The sequence below is a fragment of the Coregonus lavaretus genome (genome assembly GCF_964263955.1).
Source record: "Coregonus lavaretus genome assembly, chromosome: 15".
Taxonomy (NCBI): domain Eukaryota; kingdom Metazoa; phylum Chordata; class Actinopteri; order Salmoniformes; family Salmonidae; genus Coregonus; species Coregonus lavaretus.
In genome coordinates, this window is record NC_140002.1 from 23,190,642 (window position 1) to 23,213,529 (window position 22,888).

At 45.3% G+C, this 22,888-nt stretch overlaps 1 protein-coding gene across 1 annotated transcript; it reads left to right on the forward strand.

The window, feature by feature from the left end:
* Positions 1 to 1,010: 1,010 nt before the first annotated feature.
* Positions 1,011 to 21,271, forward strand: LOC311142917 (fibroblast growth factor receptor 4-like). Its single transcript, XM_084178659.1, has 16 exons — positions 1,011 to 1,750; positions 3,837 to 4,034; positions 7,636 to 7,971; positions 8,181 to 8,234; positions 8,758 to 9,021; positions 12,386 to 12,642; positions 12,984 to 13,107; positions 14,544 to 14,873; positions 15,087 to 15,426; positions 15,581 to 15,702; positions 15,820 to 15,930; positions 16,120 to 16,310; positions 17,251 to 17,373; positions 17,834 to 18,042; positions 18,318 to 18,423; positions 18,799 to 21,271. Exons 2-16 carry the CDS (start codon positions 3,941 to 3,943, stop codon positions 18,973 to 18,975), a joined length of 2,838 nt encoding a protein of 945 aa, XP_084034785.1. The 5' UTR covers positions 1,011 to 1,750; positions 3,837 to 3,940; the 3' UTR covers positions 18,976 to 21,271.
* Positions 21,272 to 22,888: the final 1,617 nt, after the last annotated feature.

Genomic DNA, 22,888 nt, shown 5'->3' on the forward strand with positions numbered 1-22,888 from the left:
GCCCATCCAGAGCTGGCACACGAGCTGTGTGCTACGCTGCAGCTTGTGATGAATGAGCGATACAGCGTTCATAGTTCGCCCTGGCATTCTCTCTCTCTCTTCATCCTGTACCTGCAAAATGCAAAAATAAAATAATAATAATTAAATAAATGGCATTTCACAAAAAACTACTTGACTAAAACAAATGTTCTCAAGAGTATGTAAAGATGTTAAGGAACTAAACTAAATTTTAGCAGCTGATAAAATCATACAATATATATTTTTGACAGTGTGATTTCTTTAATTTCTGAATTAATTAAGCCTTGTTGTGTTCTGACTCTAACTTCAACTAAAGGGATTAGGCCTACCTTGGCTTGCTTTATATCATAATGATGCAATTTAGCAGGGTCAATTTGCAGAAATTGAATAGGCCTACAAAAACAAGTACCTTATAATTGCATGTGTTTCAAAGAACCTTTTATGCCCTATTTGTTTACGCACCAATTTAACATGTAATAAATGAAGGAACAATATAAAGCTATGTCACAAAAACAACTTCATTTGCATACATTTGATGAAATGATTAATGAGAAAGACAATTATCCTACCTTTACAGTGATTTGCCAAATATGGGAAATAAATGGGTAAATAACAAGTAGGCATTTAAGTTAAACTTTTATTCAGGTTATGGTTTTGACTTATTTCTCAAGAAGAATATATTTGTTAGTCCAATAGCCTACGTTTAAAAAAATATTGATAATCAAGTGCTAAATCTGCCTGAAAAGATACATTAAACCTAATAGAGCAACAATCCAGAGAAACTGTAAATTAAGATCTTGGATTTGGGGTAAATGGAGTGGAGGCGGTAGAGATCTTGGTTTATATTTGTCACCGAGGGGGCAGCCTCTGAGGGGATTTGTTTTGGGGGTGGGGGTTACAGAATCTTACCCCCTCCTCCCTCTTCTCGCTCGTTTTAGTCCATTGTTGTGACTCTTGCGCTCAGTGCAGTGGAGTCGGATCAGCAGCGAGACGCAGCAGTAGGCTACCCCGCAACATTATCAGAGTGGCTAGCTAGCCTAATTGAGATTTAGCTCGCTTTTAAATGTACTACGTTCTGTTGGGACCAACTAATTAATGAACGGACTCTGAGCTAGTGAAGAGCAAACCACCGTGCGCAAAGATTGACCAACATCTGCTATATTGTTGCCGCGCTGTAGCCGAATAATGTATCCACATTGATTGAGAAAGGAGCGATATAAGGGACTACACCGAGTCCATCGGAGATTTGTCTGTTTCTATTTGCAACAACCAACACGGATCTTGTTCCTTCCATTCGCAAGAGGGGAAATGTGAATTAAGCAGCAAGTTTGGCCGAAGTCTCTCCTTATGGATTTAGCACTTTCTGCCGCATGAACCCGAAAGAAGGAGCCTGGCGCGCAAGCCTCATTCTGCAGTGAGAACACAATTGGGTCAGGGTGAAGTGGACTTTGCGCCCCAGTTCCAAGGATCAGAGCTAGCTCCTTCCCTGCCTGCTCACCACCGGCAGCTGTCCTTCATGTTATGGTTGTTTTGATGGATGGATAAGTGTATCTCCGAGGTTTTCACCAGGACGCACACTAAAGGCAATCACCAAAGACTTTAAAAAGAGAAAGAAACAGAAGCCCAAATTAAGATTCCAATATTCACCTCGATCGAATGGAACTTGGATATTCTGGTGCCTAATCGAACTTTATCAAGGATCGATCATTAAGAGCAAAGACCGAACAAAAAGGTAATACGATTTCCTTGGATCCGCGAGGTTGCATAATTATTTCGTGGTAATATGTTACTTTATTTAGAGGTTACAGTCCACTAAACAATTGTTTCATTGCCAAATTGATTTCAACTCCACACATTGTACTAGTCCATGAATAACCCTTCTTGCAAATAGTTCCATGACTGGTTATGTTTTTTTGTAAAAACATTAGGCCTGTATCAGACAATGCGATTCGGTTACAACAATGTAAGAGTTTTAATGAAATGCATGATAATACAGCCATACTTCTGTTCCAATAATGTATTTTTGACACTGCAAAATCCCCGTCAATTTCAGAGTTTGCTCACAAGTGAATGAGAGATTGCTGAATGTGGCAGTATCTGTGCAGTAAAGAGTTGCAACATTGTTTCCACTGTCATATCGATTTGATTGACTTTGGGAGCGTGTGAAACAGACGCATGACATGATGTTGTTGTGTTTTTCGTCCAATACTTTATAAACCAACTGGACAATTTATATTGGTTATATCAGTTAGGCTACAAAGATAGGCTTATAGGCAATAATTGTAACGCGCCTTGGGAAACTGGTTTAAGTTATATGGAATTTATCACGATGATCATCTAGTTAACATTTTACAGAAATAGTTGGATGAAGGTAAAGGAGCAGAAGACATCGTTTGATTTATGACAACAGCATTGTAACCGCTAATGCGAATAAATGAACGCAAACAAATTAACTGATTGTGTAAATCCTTCACGATATTGAAGGCATGTTTGTCTTTCACTTGGTGCTTTTGACATAAACACAGACAAACCACTGGACAACTTTCACTAGTTTATTTAATGGGACCACATCGAGATAAACTCACCTTTCACTTCGTTGAGGATAAACGCGCCGTAAATAAGACTACATATAAAAATTATTTCCCCCCAGTTCTAAATGGAGAAAGAATAGGCTATAGTTCATTCACGGGATAGTTATTAAACCGTGTGCGCCATGGCGGCACGCACATGGTATGCATGGAACACTCCAGGACTGGCGCCTGTGCACAGTTGGCCCGGCCCGGTTCGGTTGGCGTCATGGCACCTGGACAAAATAATCACGCAGCTCAGTCTTGTTCCTGTTGCCAACTGTGGTCCCCTGTCACGCGATAATAAAAATAAACATCTTTCCATCAAATCAGAATGTTTTTTTGTCCTCATAAGAACAGTCTGCTCTAAAAATAGTTTACTGTTGAATAAATCCTCACTAGATTATTTCAACCTGGACTCAGGGGTAGACGTAATATAGTAAACGTAGACCTGTCTCGATCCATTTAGTATGATACAGTATGTTACCTTTTGTATGGTATGTAGGCTCTTAATTTGTGGATGTCCATCATCCATTTAGTATGATACGAATTAAAGTTTGTATGATATGTTACAAATTCCAATTTGTTGTGGCTAACATTATCTAGGGGTTAGGGGAAGGGTTAGCTAACATGCTTAGTATCTAAAATGCTAAAGTGTTTCAAACATGCAACCTTTGGGTTGCAAGACCAACCTCCCTCCTTTAGTTTTTATCTTATGTAACCCTTTGTCTTATGTAACCATACCAAACTTAACATATCATACTCATTTGAGTGTCACAGATTTAAATGTACTATGTTACGTAAATATTAGGTCTTTGAGGCCAGGCTGATTATTTACAGGGCTCAGGGAAAATGACATATGCAGGCTTATTTTTCTTCTCTGTTCTGGCCTGTCTGTTGTGTTGAGTGTGCCTGTGAATTTGCTATTGTTGCTCCCCGATAGCTTCCTGGCAAATCTCAAGTGTTTTCATAGTAACAGCCCATTATCCAGTCAGGCTGTGCACCTTTCTTCCAGCCGCACATTCACAGCCTCTAGTTATTCATGATGCAGGGGACAGTGGACAATGTGCTTTAATGACTGGACATTCAGGACACCTGTTTAATAAGAATACAAGGCCAGACTAAAAGAGGCTCTTTCTATCTCTACCTATTCACAAGGCTATATACCACAAACAAGTTCAGTGCTACTTACTGAAATCACATTCTACAATTTTAAATAATGACTGACTCTGTGTTGTGTTGTCCTTCCAGGTCCAGTTTTTGGTGTGTGTGTTGAGTTTGCCAATGCCCGGAATCGGTGTGTGAGGCCAGGGTTAGCCCCCCTTCATTCTTTTGCTATCACACACATCTGCAAGATGGTGAATGTCTATACGGTTTGCATCGTCATACTCTGTCTGACTGTTGGACTCCTGGCCAAAGCCATCGGGCCAGAAGACGGAAAAACAAAAGGTAGGTTTCTAAACATTGCCAAGACTGTTGTTCTTATATGTTATTTCCCCTACACTGATGAATGGTCCAAAGCCCTCTTGAGAATGATTTGCTGATGGACCACTGGTTGAATTCTCCCTGAGGGTGGTTTCTCAACTGTGGGGTTTCTGAAAATACATCTCTTAAGTCTTTACTACACAGCTTAACGTTTAAAGTGAGGTTGCTCAGTTCTGCTTAGACAAGTAATAAAATAAACCACCAACAAAAGCTTTACAAATAATAGAAAGGCCATTAAATGAACACTTCCCCCTCACATTTCAATTTTATTCACTGAAAGATCTCATTGAGGAAGGAGAAAAGTGCCCGTAGCTGTACAGTACAGTAACCTTTTGATTCATTAGGTTGGACTATTTATAGGAGAGCAGCGAGCCATAGGGAAGGTGTGATCCAGTCGAATTCAAGGTGACAGGAAGGAGAAAGGTTGTAATCATTTTTGTGGGGATGAGGATAAAAAAAACTCCCAGTGTTTTTGGTGCCGTAAACCATGCTACCCGATCCCTCCAAGACCCTGGGGCTCGGAAGTGTACATTTGTCTGGCCCGTTGCCAGCCGAGAGGGCCAGGGTTGGAGGGTAGGAAGGAGAGGATGAGGGGGGGCTTCCATTGATGCTTTACAAACACACGCCTGTCTTCGTTTATTACCTGCCACAGCCATCCATTCAGCTCAAAGTATTGTTATGATGTGTGCAGATTGGCTACATGCTCGGCAAATTGCAGCCCTCCAGGCTTAAAGGAGCTGGGGTCTCTTTTAAGCCCCTATATTGATTGCTATCAGGAAAGGTGGAAGCCCTACTCTAGTCTAGGGCTCATTTAAAAAACTTTGGTCAATGTTTTTACAATACATTATTCACAGCTGTTTAGAAAGTCTAAGCACAGTAAATAACTTCCAAAAGATTCAAATACAAAATCAAATCAAATTTTATTTGTCACATACACGTGTTTAGCAGATGTTATAGTGGGTGTAGCGAAATGCTTGTGCTTCTAGCTCTGACAGTGCAGTAATATCTAACAATTTCACAACATATACCCAATACACACAAAACTAGTAAGGAATGGGATTTAAGAATATATACATATATGGACAAGCAATGACAGAGCGGCATGGATTAAGATACAGTAGCATATTATAGAATAGAATGCAGTATATACATATGAGATGAGTAGTGCAAGATATGTAAACATTGTTAAAGTGACTAGTGTTCCATTTCTTAATGTGGCCAGTGATTTCAATAGGCAGCAGCAGCCTCTAATGTGCTAGTGATGGCTATTTAACAGTCTGATGGCCTTGAGATAGAAGCTGTTTTTCATTCTCTCGGTCCCAGCTTTGATGCACCTGTACTGACCTCGCCTTCTGGATGATAGCGGGGTGAACAGGCAGTGGCTCGGGTGGTTGATGTCCTTGATGATCTTTTTGGCCTTCCTGTGACATCGGGTGTTGTATGTGTCTTGGAGGGCGGGTAGTTTGCCCCCGGTAATGCGTTCAGCAGACCGCATCACCCTCTGGAGAGCCCTGCGGTTGTGGGCGGTGCAGTTACCGTACCAGGTGGTGATACAGCCCGACAGGATGCTCTCAATTGTGCATCTGTAAAAGTTTGTGAGGGTTTTAGGTGCTAAGCCGAATTTCTTCAGCCTCCTGAGATTGAAGAGGCTCTGTTGCGCCTTCTTCACCACTCTGTCTGCGTGGGTGGACCATTTCAGTTTGTCGGTGATGTGTACGGCAATTCACTGATGAAAAACCCCTCGTCTACCACAGCAGTGAGAGGGGTAAGAGAGAGAGAGGGGACTGTGTAAGGTGAACCCTGGTAGTTTTTCGATGGGCCTGTTTGTTAAGAGGGTCTCCCCATGACTCCGTGGAAAAGCTGACTCCCGCTGTGGAGAATGCAGCACTACAATACAGCACTAAGTTCCTGCCAGAAAACATTTTACTCATTGGACAACGGTAATAATTCAGCACGGCAACACCATCCAGGAAAGTTCCAGTTACCAACCAGGAAAAAAAAGAGAGGAGAGAGAGAACAGAGGCAGCCGTTATGAACTGTTTAAGTGTGGTTGCAGGATGAACTTGGTGGTATTTTTCTCACAGAGGAGGAGTGAAATGTATGCCACACACATCGTTCCGGAGCACAGGCGTCAGTGTGCTAACGTAGAACAGCGCTGCTCACACTCAGGCTTTGACTGTGATTTACTGAGGAATTTATCCCCTCCAGATATGACATAAATCAAAATTAATTGGCATGTAGGATGCTCTGCATTTTAACTGGTTAATCACTGGTCTCTCCTAATGTGTTGTAAGCAATGTGGCTGCAATATTATCGCTCACTGTTCAGATAGCGCCAGTATATTACTGACAATATTGCGTTATTGCAGTTGGTTCTCAGCATATCCTTTGTGGTGAAGGGATACTAATGTAGAAGACTTACGTTGCCAAATGTGTCACCCAGAAAAGAAACAAACCATAGCATACCATGGATTCACCCCTAAAGGAACTCTAGTCATGAAAGAGGCGAGTGCATCTGATGGCCAAATGGTCAAACCCAGCACAGTCCCCCCTGCCAGTCGAGTCACACCAGTGAAATGTTTTGTGTTGTGTTGTGTTTGCCCCCTCGACACTGGGTGACTATTCACACTCAGCTAGCTGTGAGTTCAAATGAAGGCCACGGGCCGCTCCAAGTCCTCACAAGTTCATTAGCATGGCTCTGTGTACTTGGTGGGGAACGTTGCCTTTCCAGGCTTAATAGAAAGCGGCACTTTTAAAGTTGCCACAGCTTTTTATACTGTACTGCAAAGTAAATTCACAGTGTGGGATGGGATGGTAAACTAATGTCTAGATGGGTCAATCTCATAGTCAAGTGAATAGGAGTTTTCAATGGACAAGGAGCATATAAGGTACTTATTACAGTGTAATACAACTGTATTATTTTTGTTGCTAATTTGAGTTGAATTCAACCGACCATACAAATGATAAGGATCATTTGGCGATCAATCATGGCAATTCAAGAACGAATAATTTTTCCCCCCCAAAGCTCAATTCTTGAGCTTTTAATATGAAATGCCTCTGAAAGCATAATGATGGTATTATGTATTGGCTGTACAAATGGAGCATTACAGAGTGAACAGGGTCGTGTTGTTCTCTCACCATTAACTTGATGGCCTAGCTCTCCCCTGTGTATTCCTCCTCCTCCTCTACCTCCGCCTGCCTCGCGTGGAGCAGTTAGAGAGAGCAGCTCCTCAAGCAGGGGGAACAGATTGCCTTTTGACTGACTGAGGGGGTTGCAGGAAGTAATCGCACAGAAAATTGGCCTGGAATTGCACTTTTCAGCTTTTTGACTGAGCGGGCACGTCGCATATGGCTGAACGAGCGGAGGCCAGGGGAGCACTTATCGTGACACATTAGCCCCAGTTTATCAGTACACTCCATCACCCACCAACCAAGCAGCCCGCATTCAAACACAAGCACGCTGAGAAATGCAAGAAACACATACTTCTATGGAAGCGTTTAGATGTCAACTGAAACCGTTTTCCTTCTTCTCACGATTTCTCTCCTCTCTCGTTCTCTCTGTACAGATCAGAGATTGTCTCGTCCACTCGTCCTGCCTCATTACCCTGAGAACGCTACAGCGGTTGTAGGGGGACAGGTGAAGCTGCTGTGTAAGGTCCACAGGCCGGCCTTCACCAAGGTTCAGTGGCTGAAGAGAGACGGAGATCGCCTGGGAGCCGAGGGCCAGCCACATCTTAGAGCTCTGACGGCCCTCCAGAGCAACATCTCCAAAGTGAACTCTCTGTCTCTGAGCAACGTTTCTCTGGAAGACGCTGGGGAGTACATCTGTATGGCTGAGACCACCACACATGCTGGACTCCAGCTTCAGTCCATGCAGTCTACCTGGCTACAGGTTCTACCAGGTAAACCAGAGTTTGTTAATCAGGCTATGGGATGCTTCCCACATAGATTAGGAATTAGAATACATAATTTAATAGGATCTCTATGGCTTCCCATTCAGTGTAGCCTCGTGTTTTATAGTCAATTATATCCTGATAGTAATTGATGACTAACAACAATAACTAGTTGGAAGTCAATGTATGTTCATCTCATTCCTTGTCTTTCCTGTTAGGGACCCTGATCTCTCGTTCCCTGGACCAGAGTACGGCTATTGAAGTCCCAGCAGGTAATTGCCATTGAACTGCCTCTATCCCAGTGGAGTAGAGAGAACAGAGAGGAGTATGAATGAGGATGACATGGGCCTGTTTGGTGGGCTGGAACAGGGCTTTCTCTCCGAGCCTGCGTCTTAGACCGCCACTGAACCATTGCCACCCCATCGATTTGTTTGTGAAGGCCCATCCGCTGTCACGCTACAACACGTTCATTAGCTACATCATTTTTTATCTTTCTTCCTTTTCTCTTTTATTTTTTCAGGTAGCTAGCTTGCTCTCACTCCCACAGTGATCTATGCTAAACAAAACAAGGAGCAGAGAGAGGTGGAGAGGCCTCCCGGTCGCCATGGAAATATTTTTTTGTATGTGTCGGGTGTGTCAGGGGGATAATGTGGGCGAGAGTTGAAAGGTCATAATTGAGGGGATGGCCACTCTTTTTAGAACGAGACGTGCCCACTGACTTGCCTGTGTGTGTACGTGTCTTTTAGTGTGTGTCAATACTCACGTGTTTGTTTTGTCTCTCCGTTGTCCCTGCAGATGTCCTGGATGACCTTAGTGAGGACACCAATGAGCACCTGCTTCTGGAACCGGGTGATGTCCTCAAGCTGCGCTGTGACACCAACCGACCGGGGGGCGTGTATTGGTACAAGGAATGGACCCGGGTGCTGCACACCGCCCGCATCCAGATCCACGGGGGCGTTATGGAGATCACGGACGTGACGTACGAGGATTCTGGGGTGTATGTGTGTGTCCTCCGGGGAACCAAGGAGCCCCTGAGGAACTTCACCATTACCGTAGCAGGTGAGGTCTGGATCTAGAAAAATAAGATCTGAGCTTTAGAGATACCAAATCAAATCAAATCAAATTTTATTGGCCACATGCGCCGAATACAACAGGTATTTATACTTACAGCCCTTAACCAACAGTGCATTTATTTTTTAATAAAAAAGTAAAATAAAACAACAACAAAAAGTAAAATAACAGTAGGGAGGCTATATATACAGGGGGGTACCGGTGCAGAGTCAATGTGCGGGGGCACCGGCTAGTTTAAGTAATGATGGGGTGGGGGGGCAGTGCAAATAGTCTGGGTAGCCATGACTAGCTGTTCAGGAGTGTTATGGCTTGGGGGTAGAAGCTGTTGAGAAGTCTTTTGGACCTAGACTTGGCACTCCGGTACCGCTTGCCGTGCGGTAGCAGAGAGAACAGTCTATGACTAGGGTGGCTGGAGTCTTTGACAATTTTGAGGGCCTTCCTCTGACACCGCCTGGTATAGAGGTCCTGGATGGCAGGAAGCTTGGCCCCAGTGATGTACTGGGCCGTACGCACTACCCTCTGTAGTGCCTTGCGGTCGGAGGCCAAGCAGTTGCCATACCAGGCGGTGATGCAACCAGTCAGGATGCTCTCGATGGTGCAGCTGTAGAATTATTTGAGGATCTGAAGACCCATGCCAAATCTTTTCAGTCTCCTGAGGGGGAATAGGCTTTGTCGTGCCCTCTTCACGACTGTCTTGGTGTGTTTGGACCATGATAGTTCGTTGGTGATGTGGACACCAAGGAACTTGAAGCTCTCAACCTGTTCCACTACAGCCCCGTCGATGAGAATGGGGGCGTGCTCAGACCTCTTTTTTTTCCTGTAGTCCACAATCATCTCCTTTGTCTTGGTCACGTTGCGAGAGAGGTTGTTATCCTGGCACCACACGGCCAGGTCTCTGACCTCCTCCCTATAGGCTGTCTCATCGTTGTCGGTGATCAGGCCTACCACTGTTGTGTCGTCGGCAAACTTAATGATGGTGTTGGAGTCGTGCCTGGCCATGCAGTCATGGGTGAACAGGGAGTACAGGAGGGGACTGAGCACGCACCCCTGAGGGGCCCCCGTGTTGAGGATCAGTGTGGCAGATGTGTTGTTACCTACCCTTACCACCTGGGGGCGGCCCGTCAGGAAGTCCAGGATCCAGTTGCAGAGGGAGGTGTTTAGTCCCAGGATCCTTAGCTTAGTGATGAGCTTTGAGGGCACTATGGTGTTGAATGCTGAGCTGTAGTCAATGAATAGCATTCTCACATAGGTGTTCCTCTTGTCCAGGTGGGAAAGGGCAGTGTGGAGTGCAATAGAGATTGCATCATCTGTGGATCTGTTGGGGCGGTATGCAAATTGGAGTGGGTCTAGGGTTTCTGGGATAATGGTGTTGATGTGAGCCATGACCAGCCTTTCAAAGCACTTCATGGTTACAGACGTCAGTGCTACGGGTCGGTAGTCATTTAGGCAGGTTATCTTAGTGTCCTTGGGCACGGGGACTATGGTGGTCTGCTTGAAACATGTTGGTATTACAGACTCAGTCAGGGACATGTTGAAAATGTCAGTGAAGACACTTGCCAGTTGGTCAGCACATGCTCGGAGTACACGTCCTGGTAATCCGTCTGGCCCTGCGGCCTTGTGAATGCTGACCTGCTTAAAGGTCTTACTCACATTGGCTACGGAGAGTGTGATCACATAGTCATCCGGAACAGCTGGTGCTCTCATGCATGCTTCAGTGTTGCTTGCCTCGAAGCGAGCATAGAAGTGGTTTGGCTTGTCTGGAAGTCTTGTGTAACTGGGCAGCTCGCGGCTGTGCTTCCCTTTGTAGTCTGTAATAGTTTTCAAGCCCTGCCACATCCGACGAGCGTCAGAGCCGGTGTAGTACGATTCAATCTTAGTCCTGTATTGACTCTTTGCCTGTTTGATGGTTCGTCGGAGGGCATAGCGGGATTTCTTATAAGCGTCCGGGTTAGAGTCCCGCTCCTTGAAAGCGGCAGCTCTACCCTTTAGCTCAATGCGGATGTTTCCTGTAATCCATGGCTTCTGGTTGGGGTATGTATGTACGGTCACTGTGGGGACGACATCATCAATGCACTTATTGATGAAGCCAGTGACTGATGTGGTGTACTCCTCAATGCTATCTGAAGAATCCCGGAACATGTTCCAGTCTGTGCTAGCAAAACAGTCCTGTAGCTTAACATTTGCGTCATCTGACCACTTTTTTAAATAACCAAGTCACTGGTGCTTCCTGCTTTAGTTTTTGCTTATAAGCAGGAATCAGGAGGATAGAGTTATGGTCAGATTTGCCAAATGGAGGGCGAGGGAGAGCTTTGTATGCGTCTCTGTGTGTGGAGTAAAGGTGGTCTAGAGTTTTTTTTCCTCTGGTTGCACATTTAACATGCTGGTAGAAATGAGGTAGAACGGATTTGTTTCCCTGCATTAAAGTCCCCGTCCACTAGGAGCGCTGTCTCTGGATGAGCGTTTTCCTGTTGACTTATGGCCTTATACAGCTCATTCAGTGCAATCTTAATGCCAGCATTGGTTTGTGGTGGTAAATAGACAGCTATGAAAAATATAGATGAAAACTCTCTTGGTAAATAGTGTGGTCTACAGCTTATCATAAGATACTCTACCTCAGGCGAGCAAAACCTCGAGACTTCCTTAGTATTTGATTTAGTTCACCAGCTGTTGTTTACAAATATACACAGACCGCCACCCCTTGTCTTACCGGAGTCAGCCGTTCTATCCTGCCGATGTAGCGTATAGCCCGCTAGCTGTATGTTGTCATTCAGTCACGACTCTGTGAAACATAAGATATTACAGTTTTGAATGTCCCGTTGGTAGGATAACCGTAATCTTAGGTCATCCAATTTATTCTCAAATGATTGAAGATTGGCTAATAGGATTGATGGGAGAGGCAGTTTACTCGCTCGCCGTCGGATCCTTACAAGGCACCCCGGCCTACGTCCACCATATCTCCGTCTCTTCCTCATGCGAATGACGGGAATTTGGGCCTTGTCGGGTGTCTGTAGGATATCCTTCGCGGCCGCCTCATTGAAGAAAAAATCTTTGTCCAATACGAGGTGAGTAATAGCTGTCCTGATATCCAGAAGCTCTTTTTGGTTATAAGAGACGATGGCAGAAACATTATGTACAAAATAAATTACAAATAACGCGGAAAAACACACATAATAGCACAATTGGTTAGAGGGCTGTAAAACGGCAGCCATCTTCTCCGGTGCCATTCTCAAGTAGGATCCAATGTAGTTTTAGGTTCTATTGATCCATTTCTATGTTCTAAGTTCACCCTTCCTGAATGATCAGTTATGAGAATGTTATTAGCTCTTTCCATGTCTTTATGCTTCTCTCTCAGACTCAGTGGGCTCAGGTGATGATGATGAGGACAATGGTCTAGAAGACACGTCAGCTGAGATAGACAATGACCAGGTCTACTTCACAAGAGGTCCCTACTGGACCCACACCCAGCGCATGGAGAAGAAGCTGTACGCAGTGCCGGCAGGGAACACAGTCAAGTTCCGCTGCCCGGCCATGGGCAGCCCTCTGCCCTCCATCCGCTGGCTGAAGAACGGACGCGAGTTCAGGGGAGAGCACCGCATTGGAGGCATCAAGGTGACCAACCTGGGAGCAAAGACAGTAGGAGAGTGGTTAGGGTGGGAAGAGAAGAGAAGGAGGGTGAAGGAGGGAGGGGGAGAAAGACGTGGTTGTGGTTTTCATTACTAGCGTAAAACCGCCACATACTTTGGCCTCAACCCTGGTACCTGACATTTAGTCTCAATAGGGAAGTAACACATTGTGAATCTATTTAAACTGGATCCATCAACAACAAGTTACCATAGAGACAGACTAGCACTTCCAAAGGACAAGCCAGTATAACTTGTATCCATAGGAATGGTCCAACACACAACATACAGACAACCCATTTCTAACGTGTCCATTTTTTCCGTTTATAGTTGAGACACCAGCACTGGAGCCTGGTGATGGAGAGTGTGGTGCCTTCAGACCGTGGGAACTACACCTGTCTGGTGGAGAATAAATACGGCTCCATCACACACAGCTACCTTCTGGACGTGCTGGGTAAGAACACACACTCACTCACCTCACAACAAAAACCTCTCTTCACCTACCCAACAACAGTCTGCTGTTTGCTCATCTGACATTCAACTCCCAAAGCTGGGAGTGATAGTATGGGAAATTAGCAAATGTAATTCCCTCCACCATACTCTAATTCAACCAAATTCTGTCAAACTTAACACAAGCCCTATCCGTCTGCCTCTCCATAATGACTGAAAGTCAAGTTGGCATGAACTCATTATAAAGTCCGTACAGCTAGTCAAAGCTCCATGGTGTGTGCAGTACTATACAGTATTGTCACCACCCTCCTACACCCACCACCACCCCACTCTAGACATCTAGACACAGGCCTGTCTCCTCGCGGAGCCACTGCCGGCCCATGATACTTAGCACATGTCAGGCCTAATTACTGTCATGTCCCAGCTCTCTCCCCGCTCTCCCCCAGTGGTGTCTCACTAGACACAGAGAAACACAGAAAGAGAGAAACACCCGATGAGGGAGGAAAGAGCCGATGAGGGAGCCGCCAGGGAGGCTGGGCCCACGGGGGCGCCACGATTAACCTAGCACCCGCCCCGGGGCTTTAGAAGTCCACTGGGATGTTTTATGATAGAGAGAGAGAGACACAGAGGCAGTAAATATCTGGCCTGTCGGGGGAAAAGAGGCTAAGGGGGCGGGGCGGGGGGGGGGGGGGTTGTTGGAAGTAGGGGGGGTGTTGAGGGGGAGCTGGCGTCAGCCGTGGCAGGGAGAGGAGAGAGAGCGGACGGCCAGGCGTCCCGACCAGTTTTCACCCTGACCTGTGACTGGCCAGTTTGTTTCGGCGGCTTGGCAGTCCCGCGTGGGGTCAACTGCTGTCTCCAGAAGCATGCGAGGGGTAAAAGAGCATGCACACACAGAACAGAGAAAGAGAGAGAAGCAACGCAGCAACTTCAAAGCTGGCCTGGCTAGAAAATAAAATTGCTAATGAAACCAATTAGTGAGACTGACTGAGTATGGCTGGCGTTGGTTGTGAGAGACGCTGCCTGCTTATCGGTCCCTTCCCCTTTGGCAGTGCTGCGCTGCGATCAGTCAGATTAACATTGGTCATTACCACTGGCCTTTCTCTCCATGCCTCTGAAACACCACATGTAGAAAACAAAAATCGGGAGATATCGTTGTTTCATCTGAATCTAAAAAAAATACTGTTATTTTAGAATAGTATTTACTTCAATTGCTAGGGTATTTCAGGCATTTCAGAGTACTTCTGGCAGTTCAGTCGGCGATGTGCTCCTTTGAACAGAGGCATTTCCTTTTCTTCTTTGAACAGAGGCATTTCTTGCTGTCTCCCCGGCCAAACTTTGAACTCTTCCCCCGGTCAAGGGGAATCCTCATTGCCCTCTGGAGTCTAACACTTTCTCTCTCTATTTCTACCTCTCTCCCCCTCCCTTGCTCTCTGATTTCAGAGCGCTCCCCGCACAGGCCTATCCTGCAGGCTGGTCTGCCAGCCAACACTACAGCGGTGGTGGGCACTGATGTCCAGTTCTTCTGTAAGGTCTACAGCGATGCCCAGCCCCACATCCAGTGGCTGAAACACATTGAGAGGAACGGCAGCCGCTACGGCCCCGACGGGACTCCCTACGTTCAGATACTGAAGACAGGCAGCCTAAACATGTCGGAGGTGGAAGTTCTCTACCTGACTAAGGTGACCATGGAGGATGCTGGAGAGTACACCTGTCTGGCTGGAAACTCCATCGGCTTCTCCTACCAGTCTGCCTGGCTCACCGTCCTCTCGGGTATGTTTATTACTCAAACAACAATATGGCAACATATGGCCAAAGTAAGGAGTCTAGAAGAGTTCCGAAGAAATGGTCCCTTGTGTTTTGGGTCAACATACTACAGGACTTTTTGTTGTGCCAAAGGAGTTCAGAAGGAATTGTCACTTGTGCTTGAGACAGTCAGTCTCTAACCAATCCTCGTATTTCCTTCTCATTGTCTTCTTCTTACAGAGGAGGACGTGGCTGACGAGGTGGACCTAATGGAGACCAAGTACACTGACATCATCATCTACGCGTCTGGCTTCCTGGCTCTGGTCATGGCCATTGTGATCGTGGTGCTGTGTCGCATGCAGGTCAACCCCAGCAGAGAACCCTTCGATGTCCTCCCCGTCCAGAAACTCTCCAAGTTCCCCCTCCGCAGACAGTACTCTGTGGAGTCCAACTCGTCAGGGAAGTCCAGTGCGTCTCTGATGAGAGTGGCCCGCCTGTCTTCCAGCTGCTCCCCCATGCTGGCCGGAGTCATGGAGTTTGAACTGCCCTACGACCCTGACTGGGAGTTTCCCAGGGAGAAGTAAGTTCTGCTTTGACTTCCTTGGTTTTGTTGTAGTTCCTTAATGGTTATTGAGTCAGTCATTGAGTTCCTCCATCTTGAATACGTGTTTTGGTTTCTGTTGAATTCCATGTATCTTCACTGTACTGACCATCATTATCCTTCCTCTCTCCAGTATGACTTTAGGGAAGCCACTGGGTGAGGGTTGCTTCGGTCAGGTGGTCAGAGCTGAGGCCTATGGGATCAACAAGGACCATCAAGAGAACGTCTCCACTGTGGCCGTCAAGATGCTGAAAGGTATGAGCTAGGTACCATCTTCTTAGGAGGAGACTGGACAATGACTAGGATTTACTATTAACTCTATTTCCAGATATGTTCCTAAGACTTCAAATGTGTGTCCCTCTCGTTCCCCAGATGATGCCACAGACAAAGACCTGTCAGATCTCATATCTGAGATGGAGCTGATGAAGGTGATGGACAAGCACAAGAACATCATTAATCTCCTGGGGGTGTGCACACAAGAAGGTGAGTTCAAGACACAAGTTCACAATAGATAATGACAACCAAAAGTCAAAAGCTACTATCTCACTGTTGCTCCTCACTCATTTGACTCTAGCCCTGCTCAGTGACATTGCCATTAATGGTGGTCCTATGCCTCCAGGCATCCTCAGTGAGGGTGGACTCAATCACTAACTTTCTCCCCTCCCCCATCAGGTCCTCTGTACGTGCTGGTAGAGTATGCATCTAAAGGCAGCCTCAGGGAGTACCTGCGGGCCCGCCGGCCCCCCGGCATGGACTATACCTTTGATGTGACCAAAGTGCCAGAGGAGCAGCTCACCTTCAAAGACCTGCTGTCCTGTGCCTACCAGGTGGCGCGTGGCATGGAGTACCTGGCCTCCAAAAGGGTGAGTACTATGTCCTAATTGGGTTTGGCCAGCAATTGGGCTTGTATACCCTACCTATATCGTTTGGTTTTCAAATGGATGACTTTGGCCTAAGGGGTTTGGTTATCTCCATATGTATTCTATCAGGTTTAAAATCTGTAACTGGCCTTCTATAGAATGACTTTGGCCTGAAGGGGTTTAGCCAACAAGCAAGAGCAAGTTGCAACCCCCTCCCTCCTTCCTTCCCTTCTACCCCCAACACACCCTTCCTCATTCACTAGCCTGGTATCTCTTATCAACACATCCCTTTGTATGACACACCATCCTGTCATTCCACAGTGGAGTGGTGGTTGAGCCCTGTTTACCCCTCCGTTCATCCATCCCTCCATCCTGCCGCAGTGGGCTTTGTCCTTTTTAGCACAGCCATAAATCTGTTAGCAAACAGGCGCAGAGCTGCGTCTGTGCCCCGGCATCGGGTTTCTGTCTCTGTGGCCTGCTAAGAATGCAGCAGTCTGAAACCACCCCACCATTACGGAGCCCCCACAAAACCAAGGCTTTTTCATTTCCACCAATCCCCAAATACCACGTCTATTTCAAATGAAAACCAAAATAAACTTAATGACATCCATTCAAATCTGGCAAACAGGGGTTGTTTTTCGACGAAACCCCCAGATCTATATAAAGTCGATTTTTAATTTGGTGCGTCTGGTTAAAATTGGACGCTGCGTGTTGACTTAAGACCGGGTCTTTTAATTTTAGAAACGTACAGCGAATAATTTCTATGTCAATCCTATCTGGTTTTACATGACGACTGCAAAAACAGAAAACCGCAATGTAGACATCGTCATGTAATTGCAATACTCTAATTGTAGGGTAACATTTCACAAACACTTAAAATAAAACTCAAAACGACGTATATCTTCATGTTCTCTGACTTTACCCTGGTTTCTGCTCTCTACAGTGCATCCACAGAGACCTTGCTGCCAGAAACGTCCTAGTCACAGAAGACAACGTCATGAAAATCGCAGACTTCGGCCTTGCAAGAGGAGTGCACCAGATCGACTACTACAAGAAAACCACCAACGTGAGTTATCCTATCCTGCAATCCCCCTGACTGGCTCTGTGGCACCTTGTCCCTCTCCTAAACCCAGACATAAGTGCCTGTGCCAGGGCTGTGCTGTTGTGTGTCGTCTGGCTGGCCAGCTTTCAGAACAGCCCCTGCTGGTACATGTAGACACAACACACTGTCTGCTCTCTGTCTAGTGTCACCCAGTCGGCTTGTGCATGTTTGCAGCTTTAATGCTCTTAAAGACAGATGTTTGATGTGTGCCCACTGATTGGCAGCCAGCTTAATGGGAGATAATTAGAAAAATGGGACAAGGAAGGGAAGAAGGGAGTGGGCGAAAGAGAGGGAGGAATGGGGGGAGTGGGGGAATGAAGTGGGGAAGACTGGATGAAAGGCTAGAACTGGAATGTCGCTTCGGCTCTGGCGACTGACTCACTGACTGTCCACCGCTCACTAACGTGGTTGTTCTGTTTTGCAGGGACGTCTGCCAGTGAAGTGGATGGCACCAGAGGCCTTGTTCGACAGAGTCTACACACACCAAAGTGACGTGTGGTCTTTTGGGGTGCTGATGTGGGAGATCTTCACCCTGGGGGGCTCGCCGTACCCTGGTATCCCCGTGGAAGAGCTCTTCAAGCTGCTGAAGGAAGGCCACCGCATGGACAAACCCTCCAACTGCACACACGAACTGTGAGTAGACACACATAAGTGCATACCAAAACTTACCAAACACACACAACAGCGTTCTCTTCACCTAACCATTCAACTTGAAGTTGTAAATTGATGTTTATTACTGTGTTGTGAAAGAAAGAAACAGTGAGTGGACGTTTGCCTTCCTTCAGAAGATATATTTTGTGTCCTTTCTCCTGTGCTATATTTGGATGTGTGTAAATGTGAAAATGCTGTGGATGTGTGTATATACCCTGGTACTAACTAGCCCTGTCTGTCTATGTGTGTGTGTGCAGCTACATGAAGATGAGGGAGTGCTGGCATGCTGTGCCCACACAACGACCCACCTTCAAACAGCTGGTGGAGGAGCTAGACCGAGTGCTGCTGTCTATCTCTGACGAGGTGGGTGTCTGGACCCCTGTTTGCGCGCACACACACACACACACACACACACACACACACACACACACACACACACACACACACACACACACACACACACACACACACACACACACACAATCTGCTAGCCAGATGTCCTGTTGCAACTGACAGTTCCAGCTATAGTTTAGTTTATTACTGTAAGACACCCTGTAGTTCAAGATAAGAAAGCAAATCTCTCTGGGTTTGTACACAGCACAGTCTCAGATAAAATGTCAAACTTACTATACATCACACAACACAAACATCAAGCTTAAAAATACAATAAAATACACAACAACACAAATGCAAAGTGTTACCAAGCTTAACTGTTTCTCTCCTGCTTTTTTTTGTTAGTACTTGGACCTGTCGACACCCTTCGAACAGTACTCCCCGTCATGCGAGGACACCTCCAGTTCTTGCTCCTCGGACAATGACTCTGTCTTTACCCATGATGCCCTGTCCACCGACCCCTGTCTGCTGGGTTACCACGACGTGCATTCTCGGGTAGAGCTGAAAACGGCACTGCGGTAGACAGTGGCTCCAAAGGGAGTCCTCTGGCTCAAAGGGCATTACATGCAGAAGTTTGCGTTGGACAACGACCATGTTGCATGAAAATTGGTACTTGGACTGTCTGCTCTGGCACTGTGCCTAAGAACAATATCTCAAACCTTGGCACTACAGAACCCTGGTCATCTAAAATGGCTGCCTCTTCTTCTTCTTATCAGGTTTGGGGTTTTATAGTAAAAGGACTCTCTTTTGTTTGGGTCTCTACAGAGAGGATCGACAATGGTCTTCTTGTTCTCAAACTCATCCAAGCTTGCCTCTGAACAGTATCCAAACTGGGCTTTTAAACCAGAAAAATAAGTTTTAACAAAAAATATGTTAACACTTTATATTAAGTGTCCATAATAAACCATTCATACGGCATTTATAAGGCATTTACAAACAGTTTGCTCACAATTGATTACTCATTATTCCCACATTTGTAAATGTTAGTAAGCAAGTTATTCACACATGTATATATATTTCCTTAAACATCCTGTGTTGCATGCTAATTCTTTTACCAGGTACTGCTGGAATGTCTACCATCTTTTTGTGAGAAATTACACTGGTCACTCAAAACAATTTATAAAGTATTTATTAAGTATAAATAGTGCACACTTTAGATTAGGGACTGCAAAAATGCTTTACTAATGATTAGTAAATGCCTTATAAATGGTTTATTGCGGAACCTTAAAATAAAGTGTTACCAAAAATATTTATTTGGATATAAAAAAACAGAGAAGCTGATTGTTAAATATAAATCTCTCTGTATATAAGATTATTTTACATTTTGCTATTTAAAATTGTCTTAAATCTCAGGATCTCTTGTGTTAAAAAGTTGCTGTAGGGGCAGCAAAGTGCCAGAATTTTTGATTTCCTGTGAATATATTAAAATATAAAAATATTTTATGTACATATCACAAAAAAGACAATTACCTTTTTATAAATTATTCTAAATGATACAAAAATGAAGGTGTTCAACTGAGGTGAAGAAAGAAATGATGTATTCAAGTGTTTTAACGGCCAAAACATTCCTTTTCATCAAAACACCCTCAGTCCCATTTGTACTCTGCTCTGGCCTTTGTATGGCATTGAGGCCATTCGGTCAAAGCCCTCAGGACCCCCAATCCCTTATGCTTTCAATTGTTGCATACATAAACTAACTATAAGAACAGTATGGTCTAGGCCCTGAAAGAGAATAATACAATTCAACACAGGACACTGGGAATACAGGGGGAGTAGCCCAGCTTCTACTGTCAGTGCTGTATGAAAAGAAAAGGACTGGACCTGCATGTCTGAATGTGAAAGGCCCAGTGTGATTGATTTCAAATGGGAGAATCCTCCTCTTTTGTTTCCCCTCTAACCCTTTAACCAGGCCCAGTGTGTTTGCAGGGGTACAGGCTGAGGCCGGACCTGGACAATAGGCTTTTTGGCAATCCTGATGGGTGTGACTGTGGGGACAGGGAGGGTAGGGTGATCCAGGGGTAGCCTCAGCCCCTCAGCCTGGGCCTGTGTGCAAATGAAGAGTCCCTTATTATGTTAATGCCTGGCTCCCACTGATAGCCATCTTTATCTTGCTACTATCTTTTAATATACAAATGCTAATTCTGATGCTCTGTTACCATTGGGAAGAACTCTAGAAATGTCCTCCAGGGAATGCAAAGGGTTCACCTCAATTCGTATAGATAAGATTCTCATGTTGCTGTTTTAACAACGCTTCACAATCTAACTGCCCCGGGTTGTTTTTCATTCAGATGACTCAAAAGCATTTTTAGGAAAAAGATTGTGACGTTGTGGGTTGAAAGCAAAGCATAATGCTCATACAGTTTTTTTTTTAAAATACAGCTATTCAGGTAGCAGGGCAGTGGGGCTAGCTACCTTTTTGTGTACATTGATATCCTTACTGTTGAGGTGTGAGATTTATTTGGTGTGTCATCAATTTAGCTCAAAATACCATTTTTTTCTCCTGTAAGGCAGCTATGCCAATGCATGACCTCCAACTGAAAACCAAACCATTAGCTTCAGAACAGCCTATATGAATTTAACTTAGCCCTTCACCATGGAGAGTTGTATCACAAAGCTCTTCAGTGTTGTTGTTTTGATTCCCATACTACACAATGTCAGGATCAACTGCATGACATTCCATTTATGTACTCCCAATACAATTGTAACAATCACAATGTTCTTTTTTTTTTAAATCCTCAAGATTATTATTTTAGAAATATCTAATTTATTTGTTTATTGTTTTGTTTTCTATGAAATAAAGTATAATTTAAAATATCAACTTTGTCTCTTTCTGTGGCCATGTGTCATTCGTTTAGAAAGAGAGATGAAGAGACAGGAGGAACAGAAAGAGAAAGAAAGACAGCAGCTGAAGACAGAGAAAGAGAGAAAATGAGAGAGGGAGACAGACAAGAGAAAGAGAGATGGGGGTAAGGGGTTAAGGGGTAGCGGGAGAGTGCACTCGTGATCACAGAGAACCAGTGCCTTTTAAGTGGCATGCTTAACCCCAGCACACGGCTGGCTTATCTCTCATGTGTAACAAATCATGGCCAGTCAGTCAGAGGAGGATCAGGCAGGGAGCCATCCGGCTTTGTCCTACCCAGGCCAGGGTTCTCTCTGCTGGGCCTGATAGCAGCCTGTGTCTGGGGTTGGAGGCCATCTGATCCAGCTGGGGACAGGGAGATAAGGCCAGCAGGCCAGATATCAGTCTGGAGCTGATATATCTCACCTCCTCACATCTCTACATGCTCAGGATGCCTGGATGAGGGGCGGTGTGTGATATGGGAACCTAAATTCATAAAACCCAATACGCTTAACTTGGGACGTGATACCTGACATTCTCAAGACACAGTACCTATCCCTTTGAAATTGTACAGCTTTGTGGGTTTAAGAAGATCGTTTTGAGTGTCTCCCAGAGAGTACGCTTGAAACTGCACTTATAAAGCAGGACTGAGTAAAAAACCTTGCTAAAATGCCCCTGTGAATTCCCATTCATTCACATACACATCTTATCTGGAGATGTTGAGCAACCACAGCACATTGAACGGACTGTACTGTTCAGATAAGAGTGTGTGTGTGTGTGTGTGTGTGCGCGTGCGCGTGCGTGTGCTTGAGTTTGGGCGCCAAGCCAGGTGTTGACTCAGTGGTTGATATCGGCTGACTTTGTTTCTGGTCCCGGGGTGGCTGCTGAGGCCATGATTACTCAGCCATCATTGTGGGGCTAGCAGCCATCCTTGTGGGGCTACATCACACACAATCTCCCCACATGAATCATCACACAGAGGCAGATGAGAGGGCAGTGTTTTTGTTCAGGTTGTGGCTGTATGGCTAATAGCTATAATGAATAGCTTACAAAGAGCCCCTAGAAAGATATAGACATGGAAGAGGACAGGGCACAGAGAGTTTCAGATGAGTGGGCAGTATTGTTGTTCACGTTCACATTTACATTTTACATTTGAGTCATTTAGCAGACGGTATTATCCAGAGTGACTTACAGTTAGTGCATTTATCTTAAGATAGCTAGGTAGGGCAACCACATATCACAGGCATAGAAAGTAAATTTTTCCTCAATAAAGTATCTATCAGTGGAGTCAGAGCTAGAAAGGGGGGTGAAGTGCAAGTGCTGATTCAGGTTATTTATTTGTATTTATTTTGGGGGTTGAGGTGAGGAGGAGGATTATTTAAGATACTGTTTGAAGAGGTAGGGTTTCAGATGTTTTCGGAAGATGGGCAGGGACTCTGCTGTCCTAGCTTCAGGGGGAAGCTGGTTCCACCATTGGGGTGCCAGGACAGAGAAGAGCTTGGACTGGGCTGAGCGGTTCAATGTTATCGGTGATGCTAGATGTTTTACTCTCTAAAATAAACAGTAATGTTTAAAATGTCTGTCTCAACCCTCTTC

Coding starts and splice junctions, on each gene's coding strand:
- LOC311142917 (XM_084178659.1), top strand. CDS start 3,941: ATGGTGAATGTCTATACGGTTTGCATCGTCATACTCTGTCTGACTGTT. Junction 8,235..8,757: donor GGCTATTGAAGTCCCAGCAG/GTAATTGCCATT, acceptor TTGTCCCTGCAG/ATGTCCTGGATGACCTTAGT. Junction 18,424..18,798: donor TGCTGTCTATCTCTGACGAG/GTGGGTGTCTGG, acceptor TTTTTTTGTTAG/TACTTGGACCTGTCGACACC.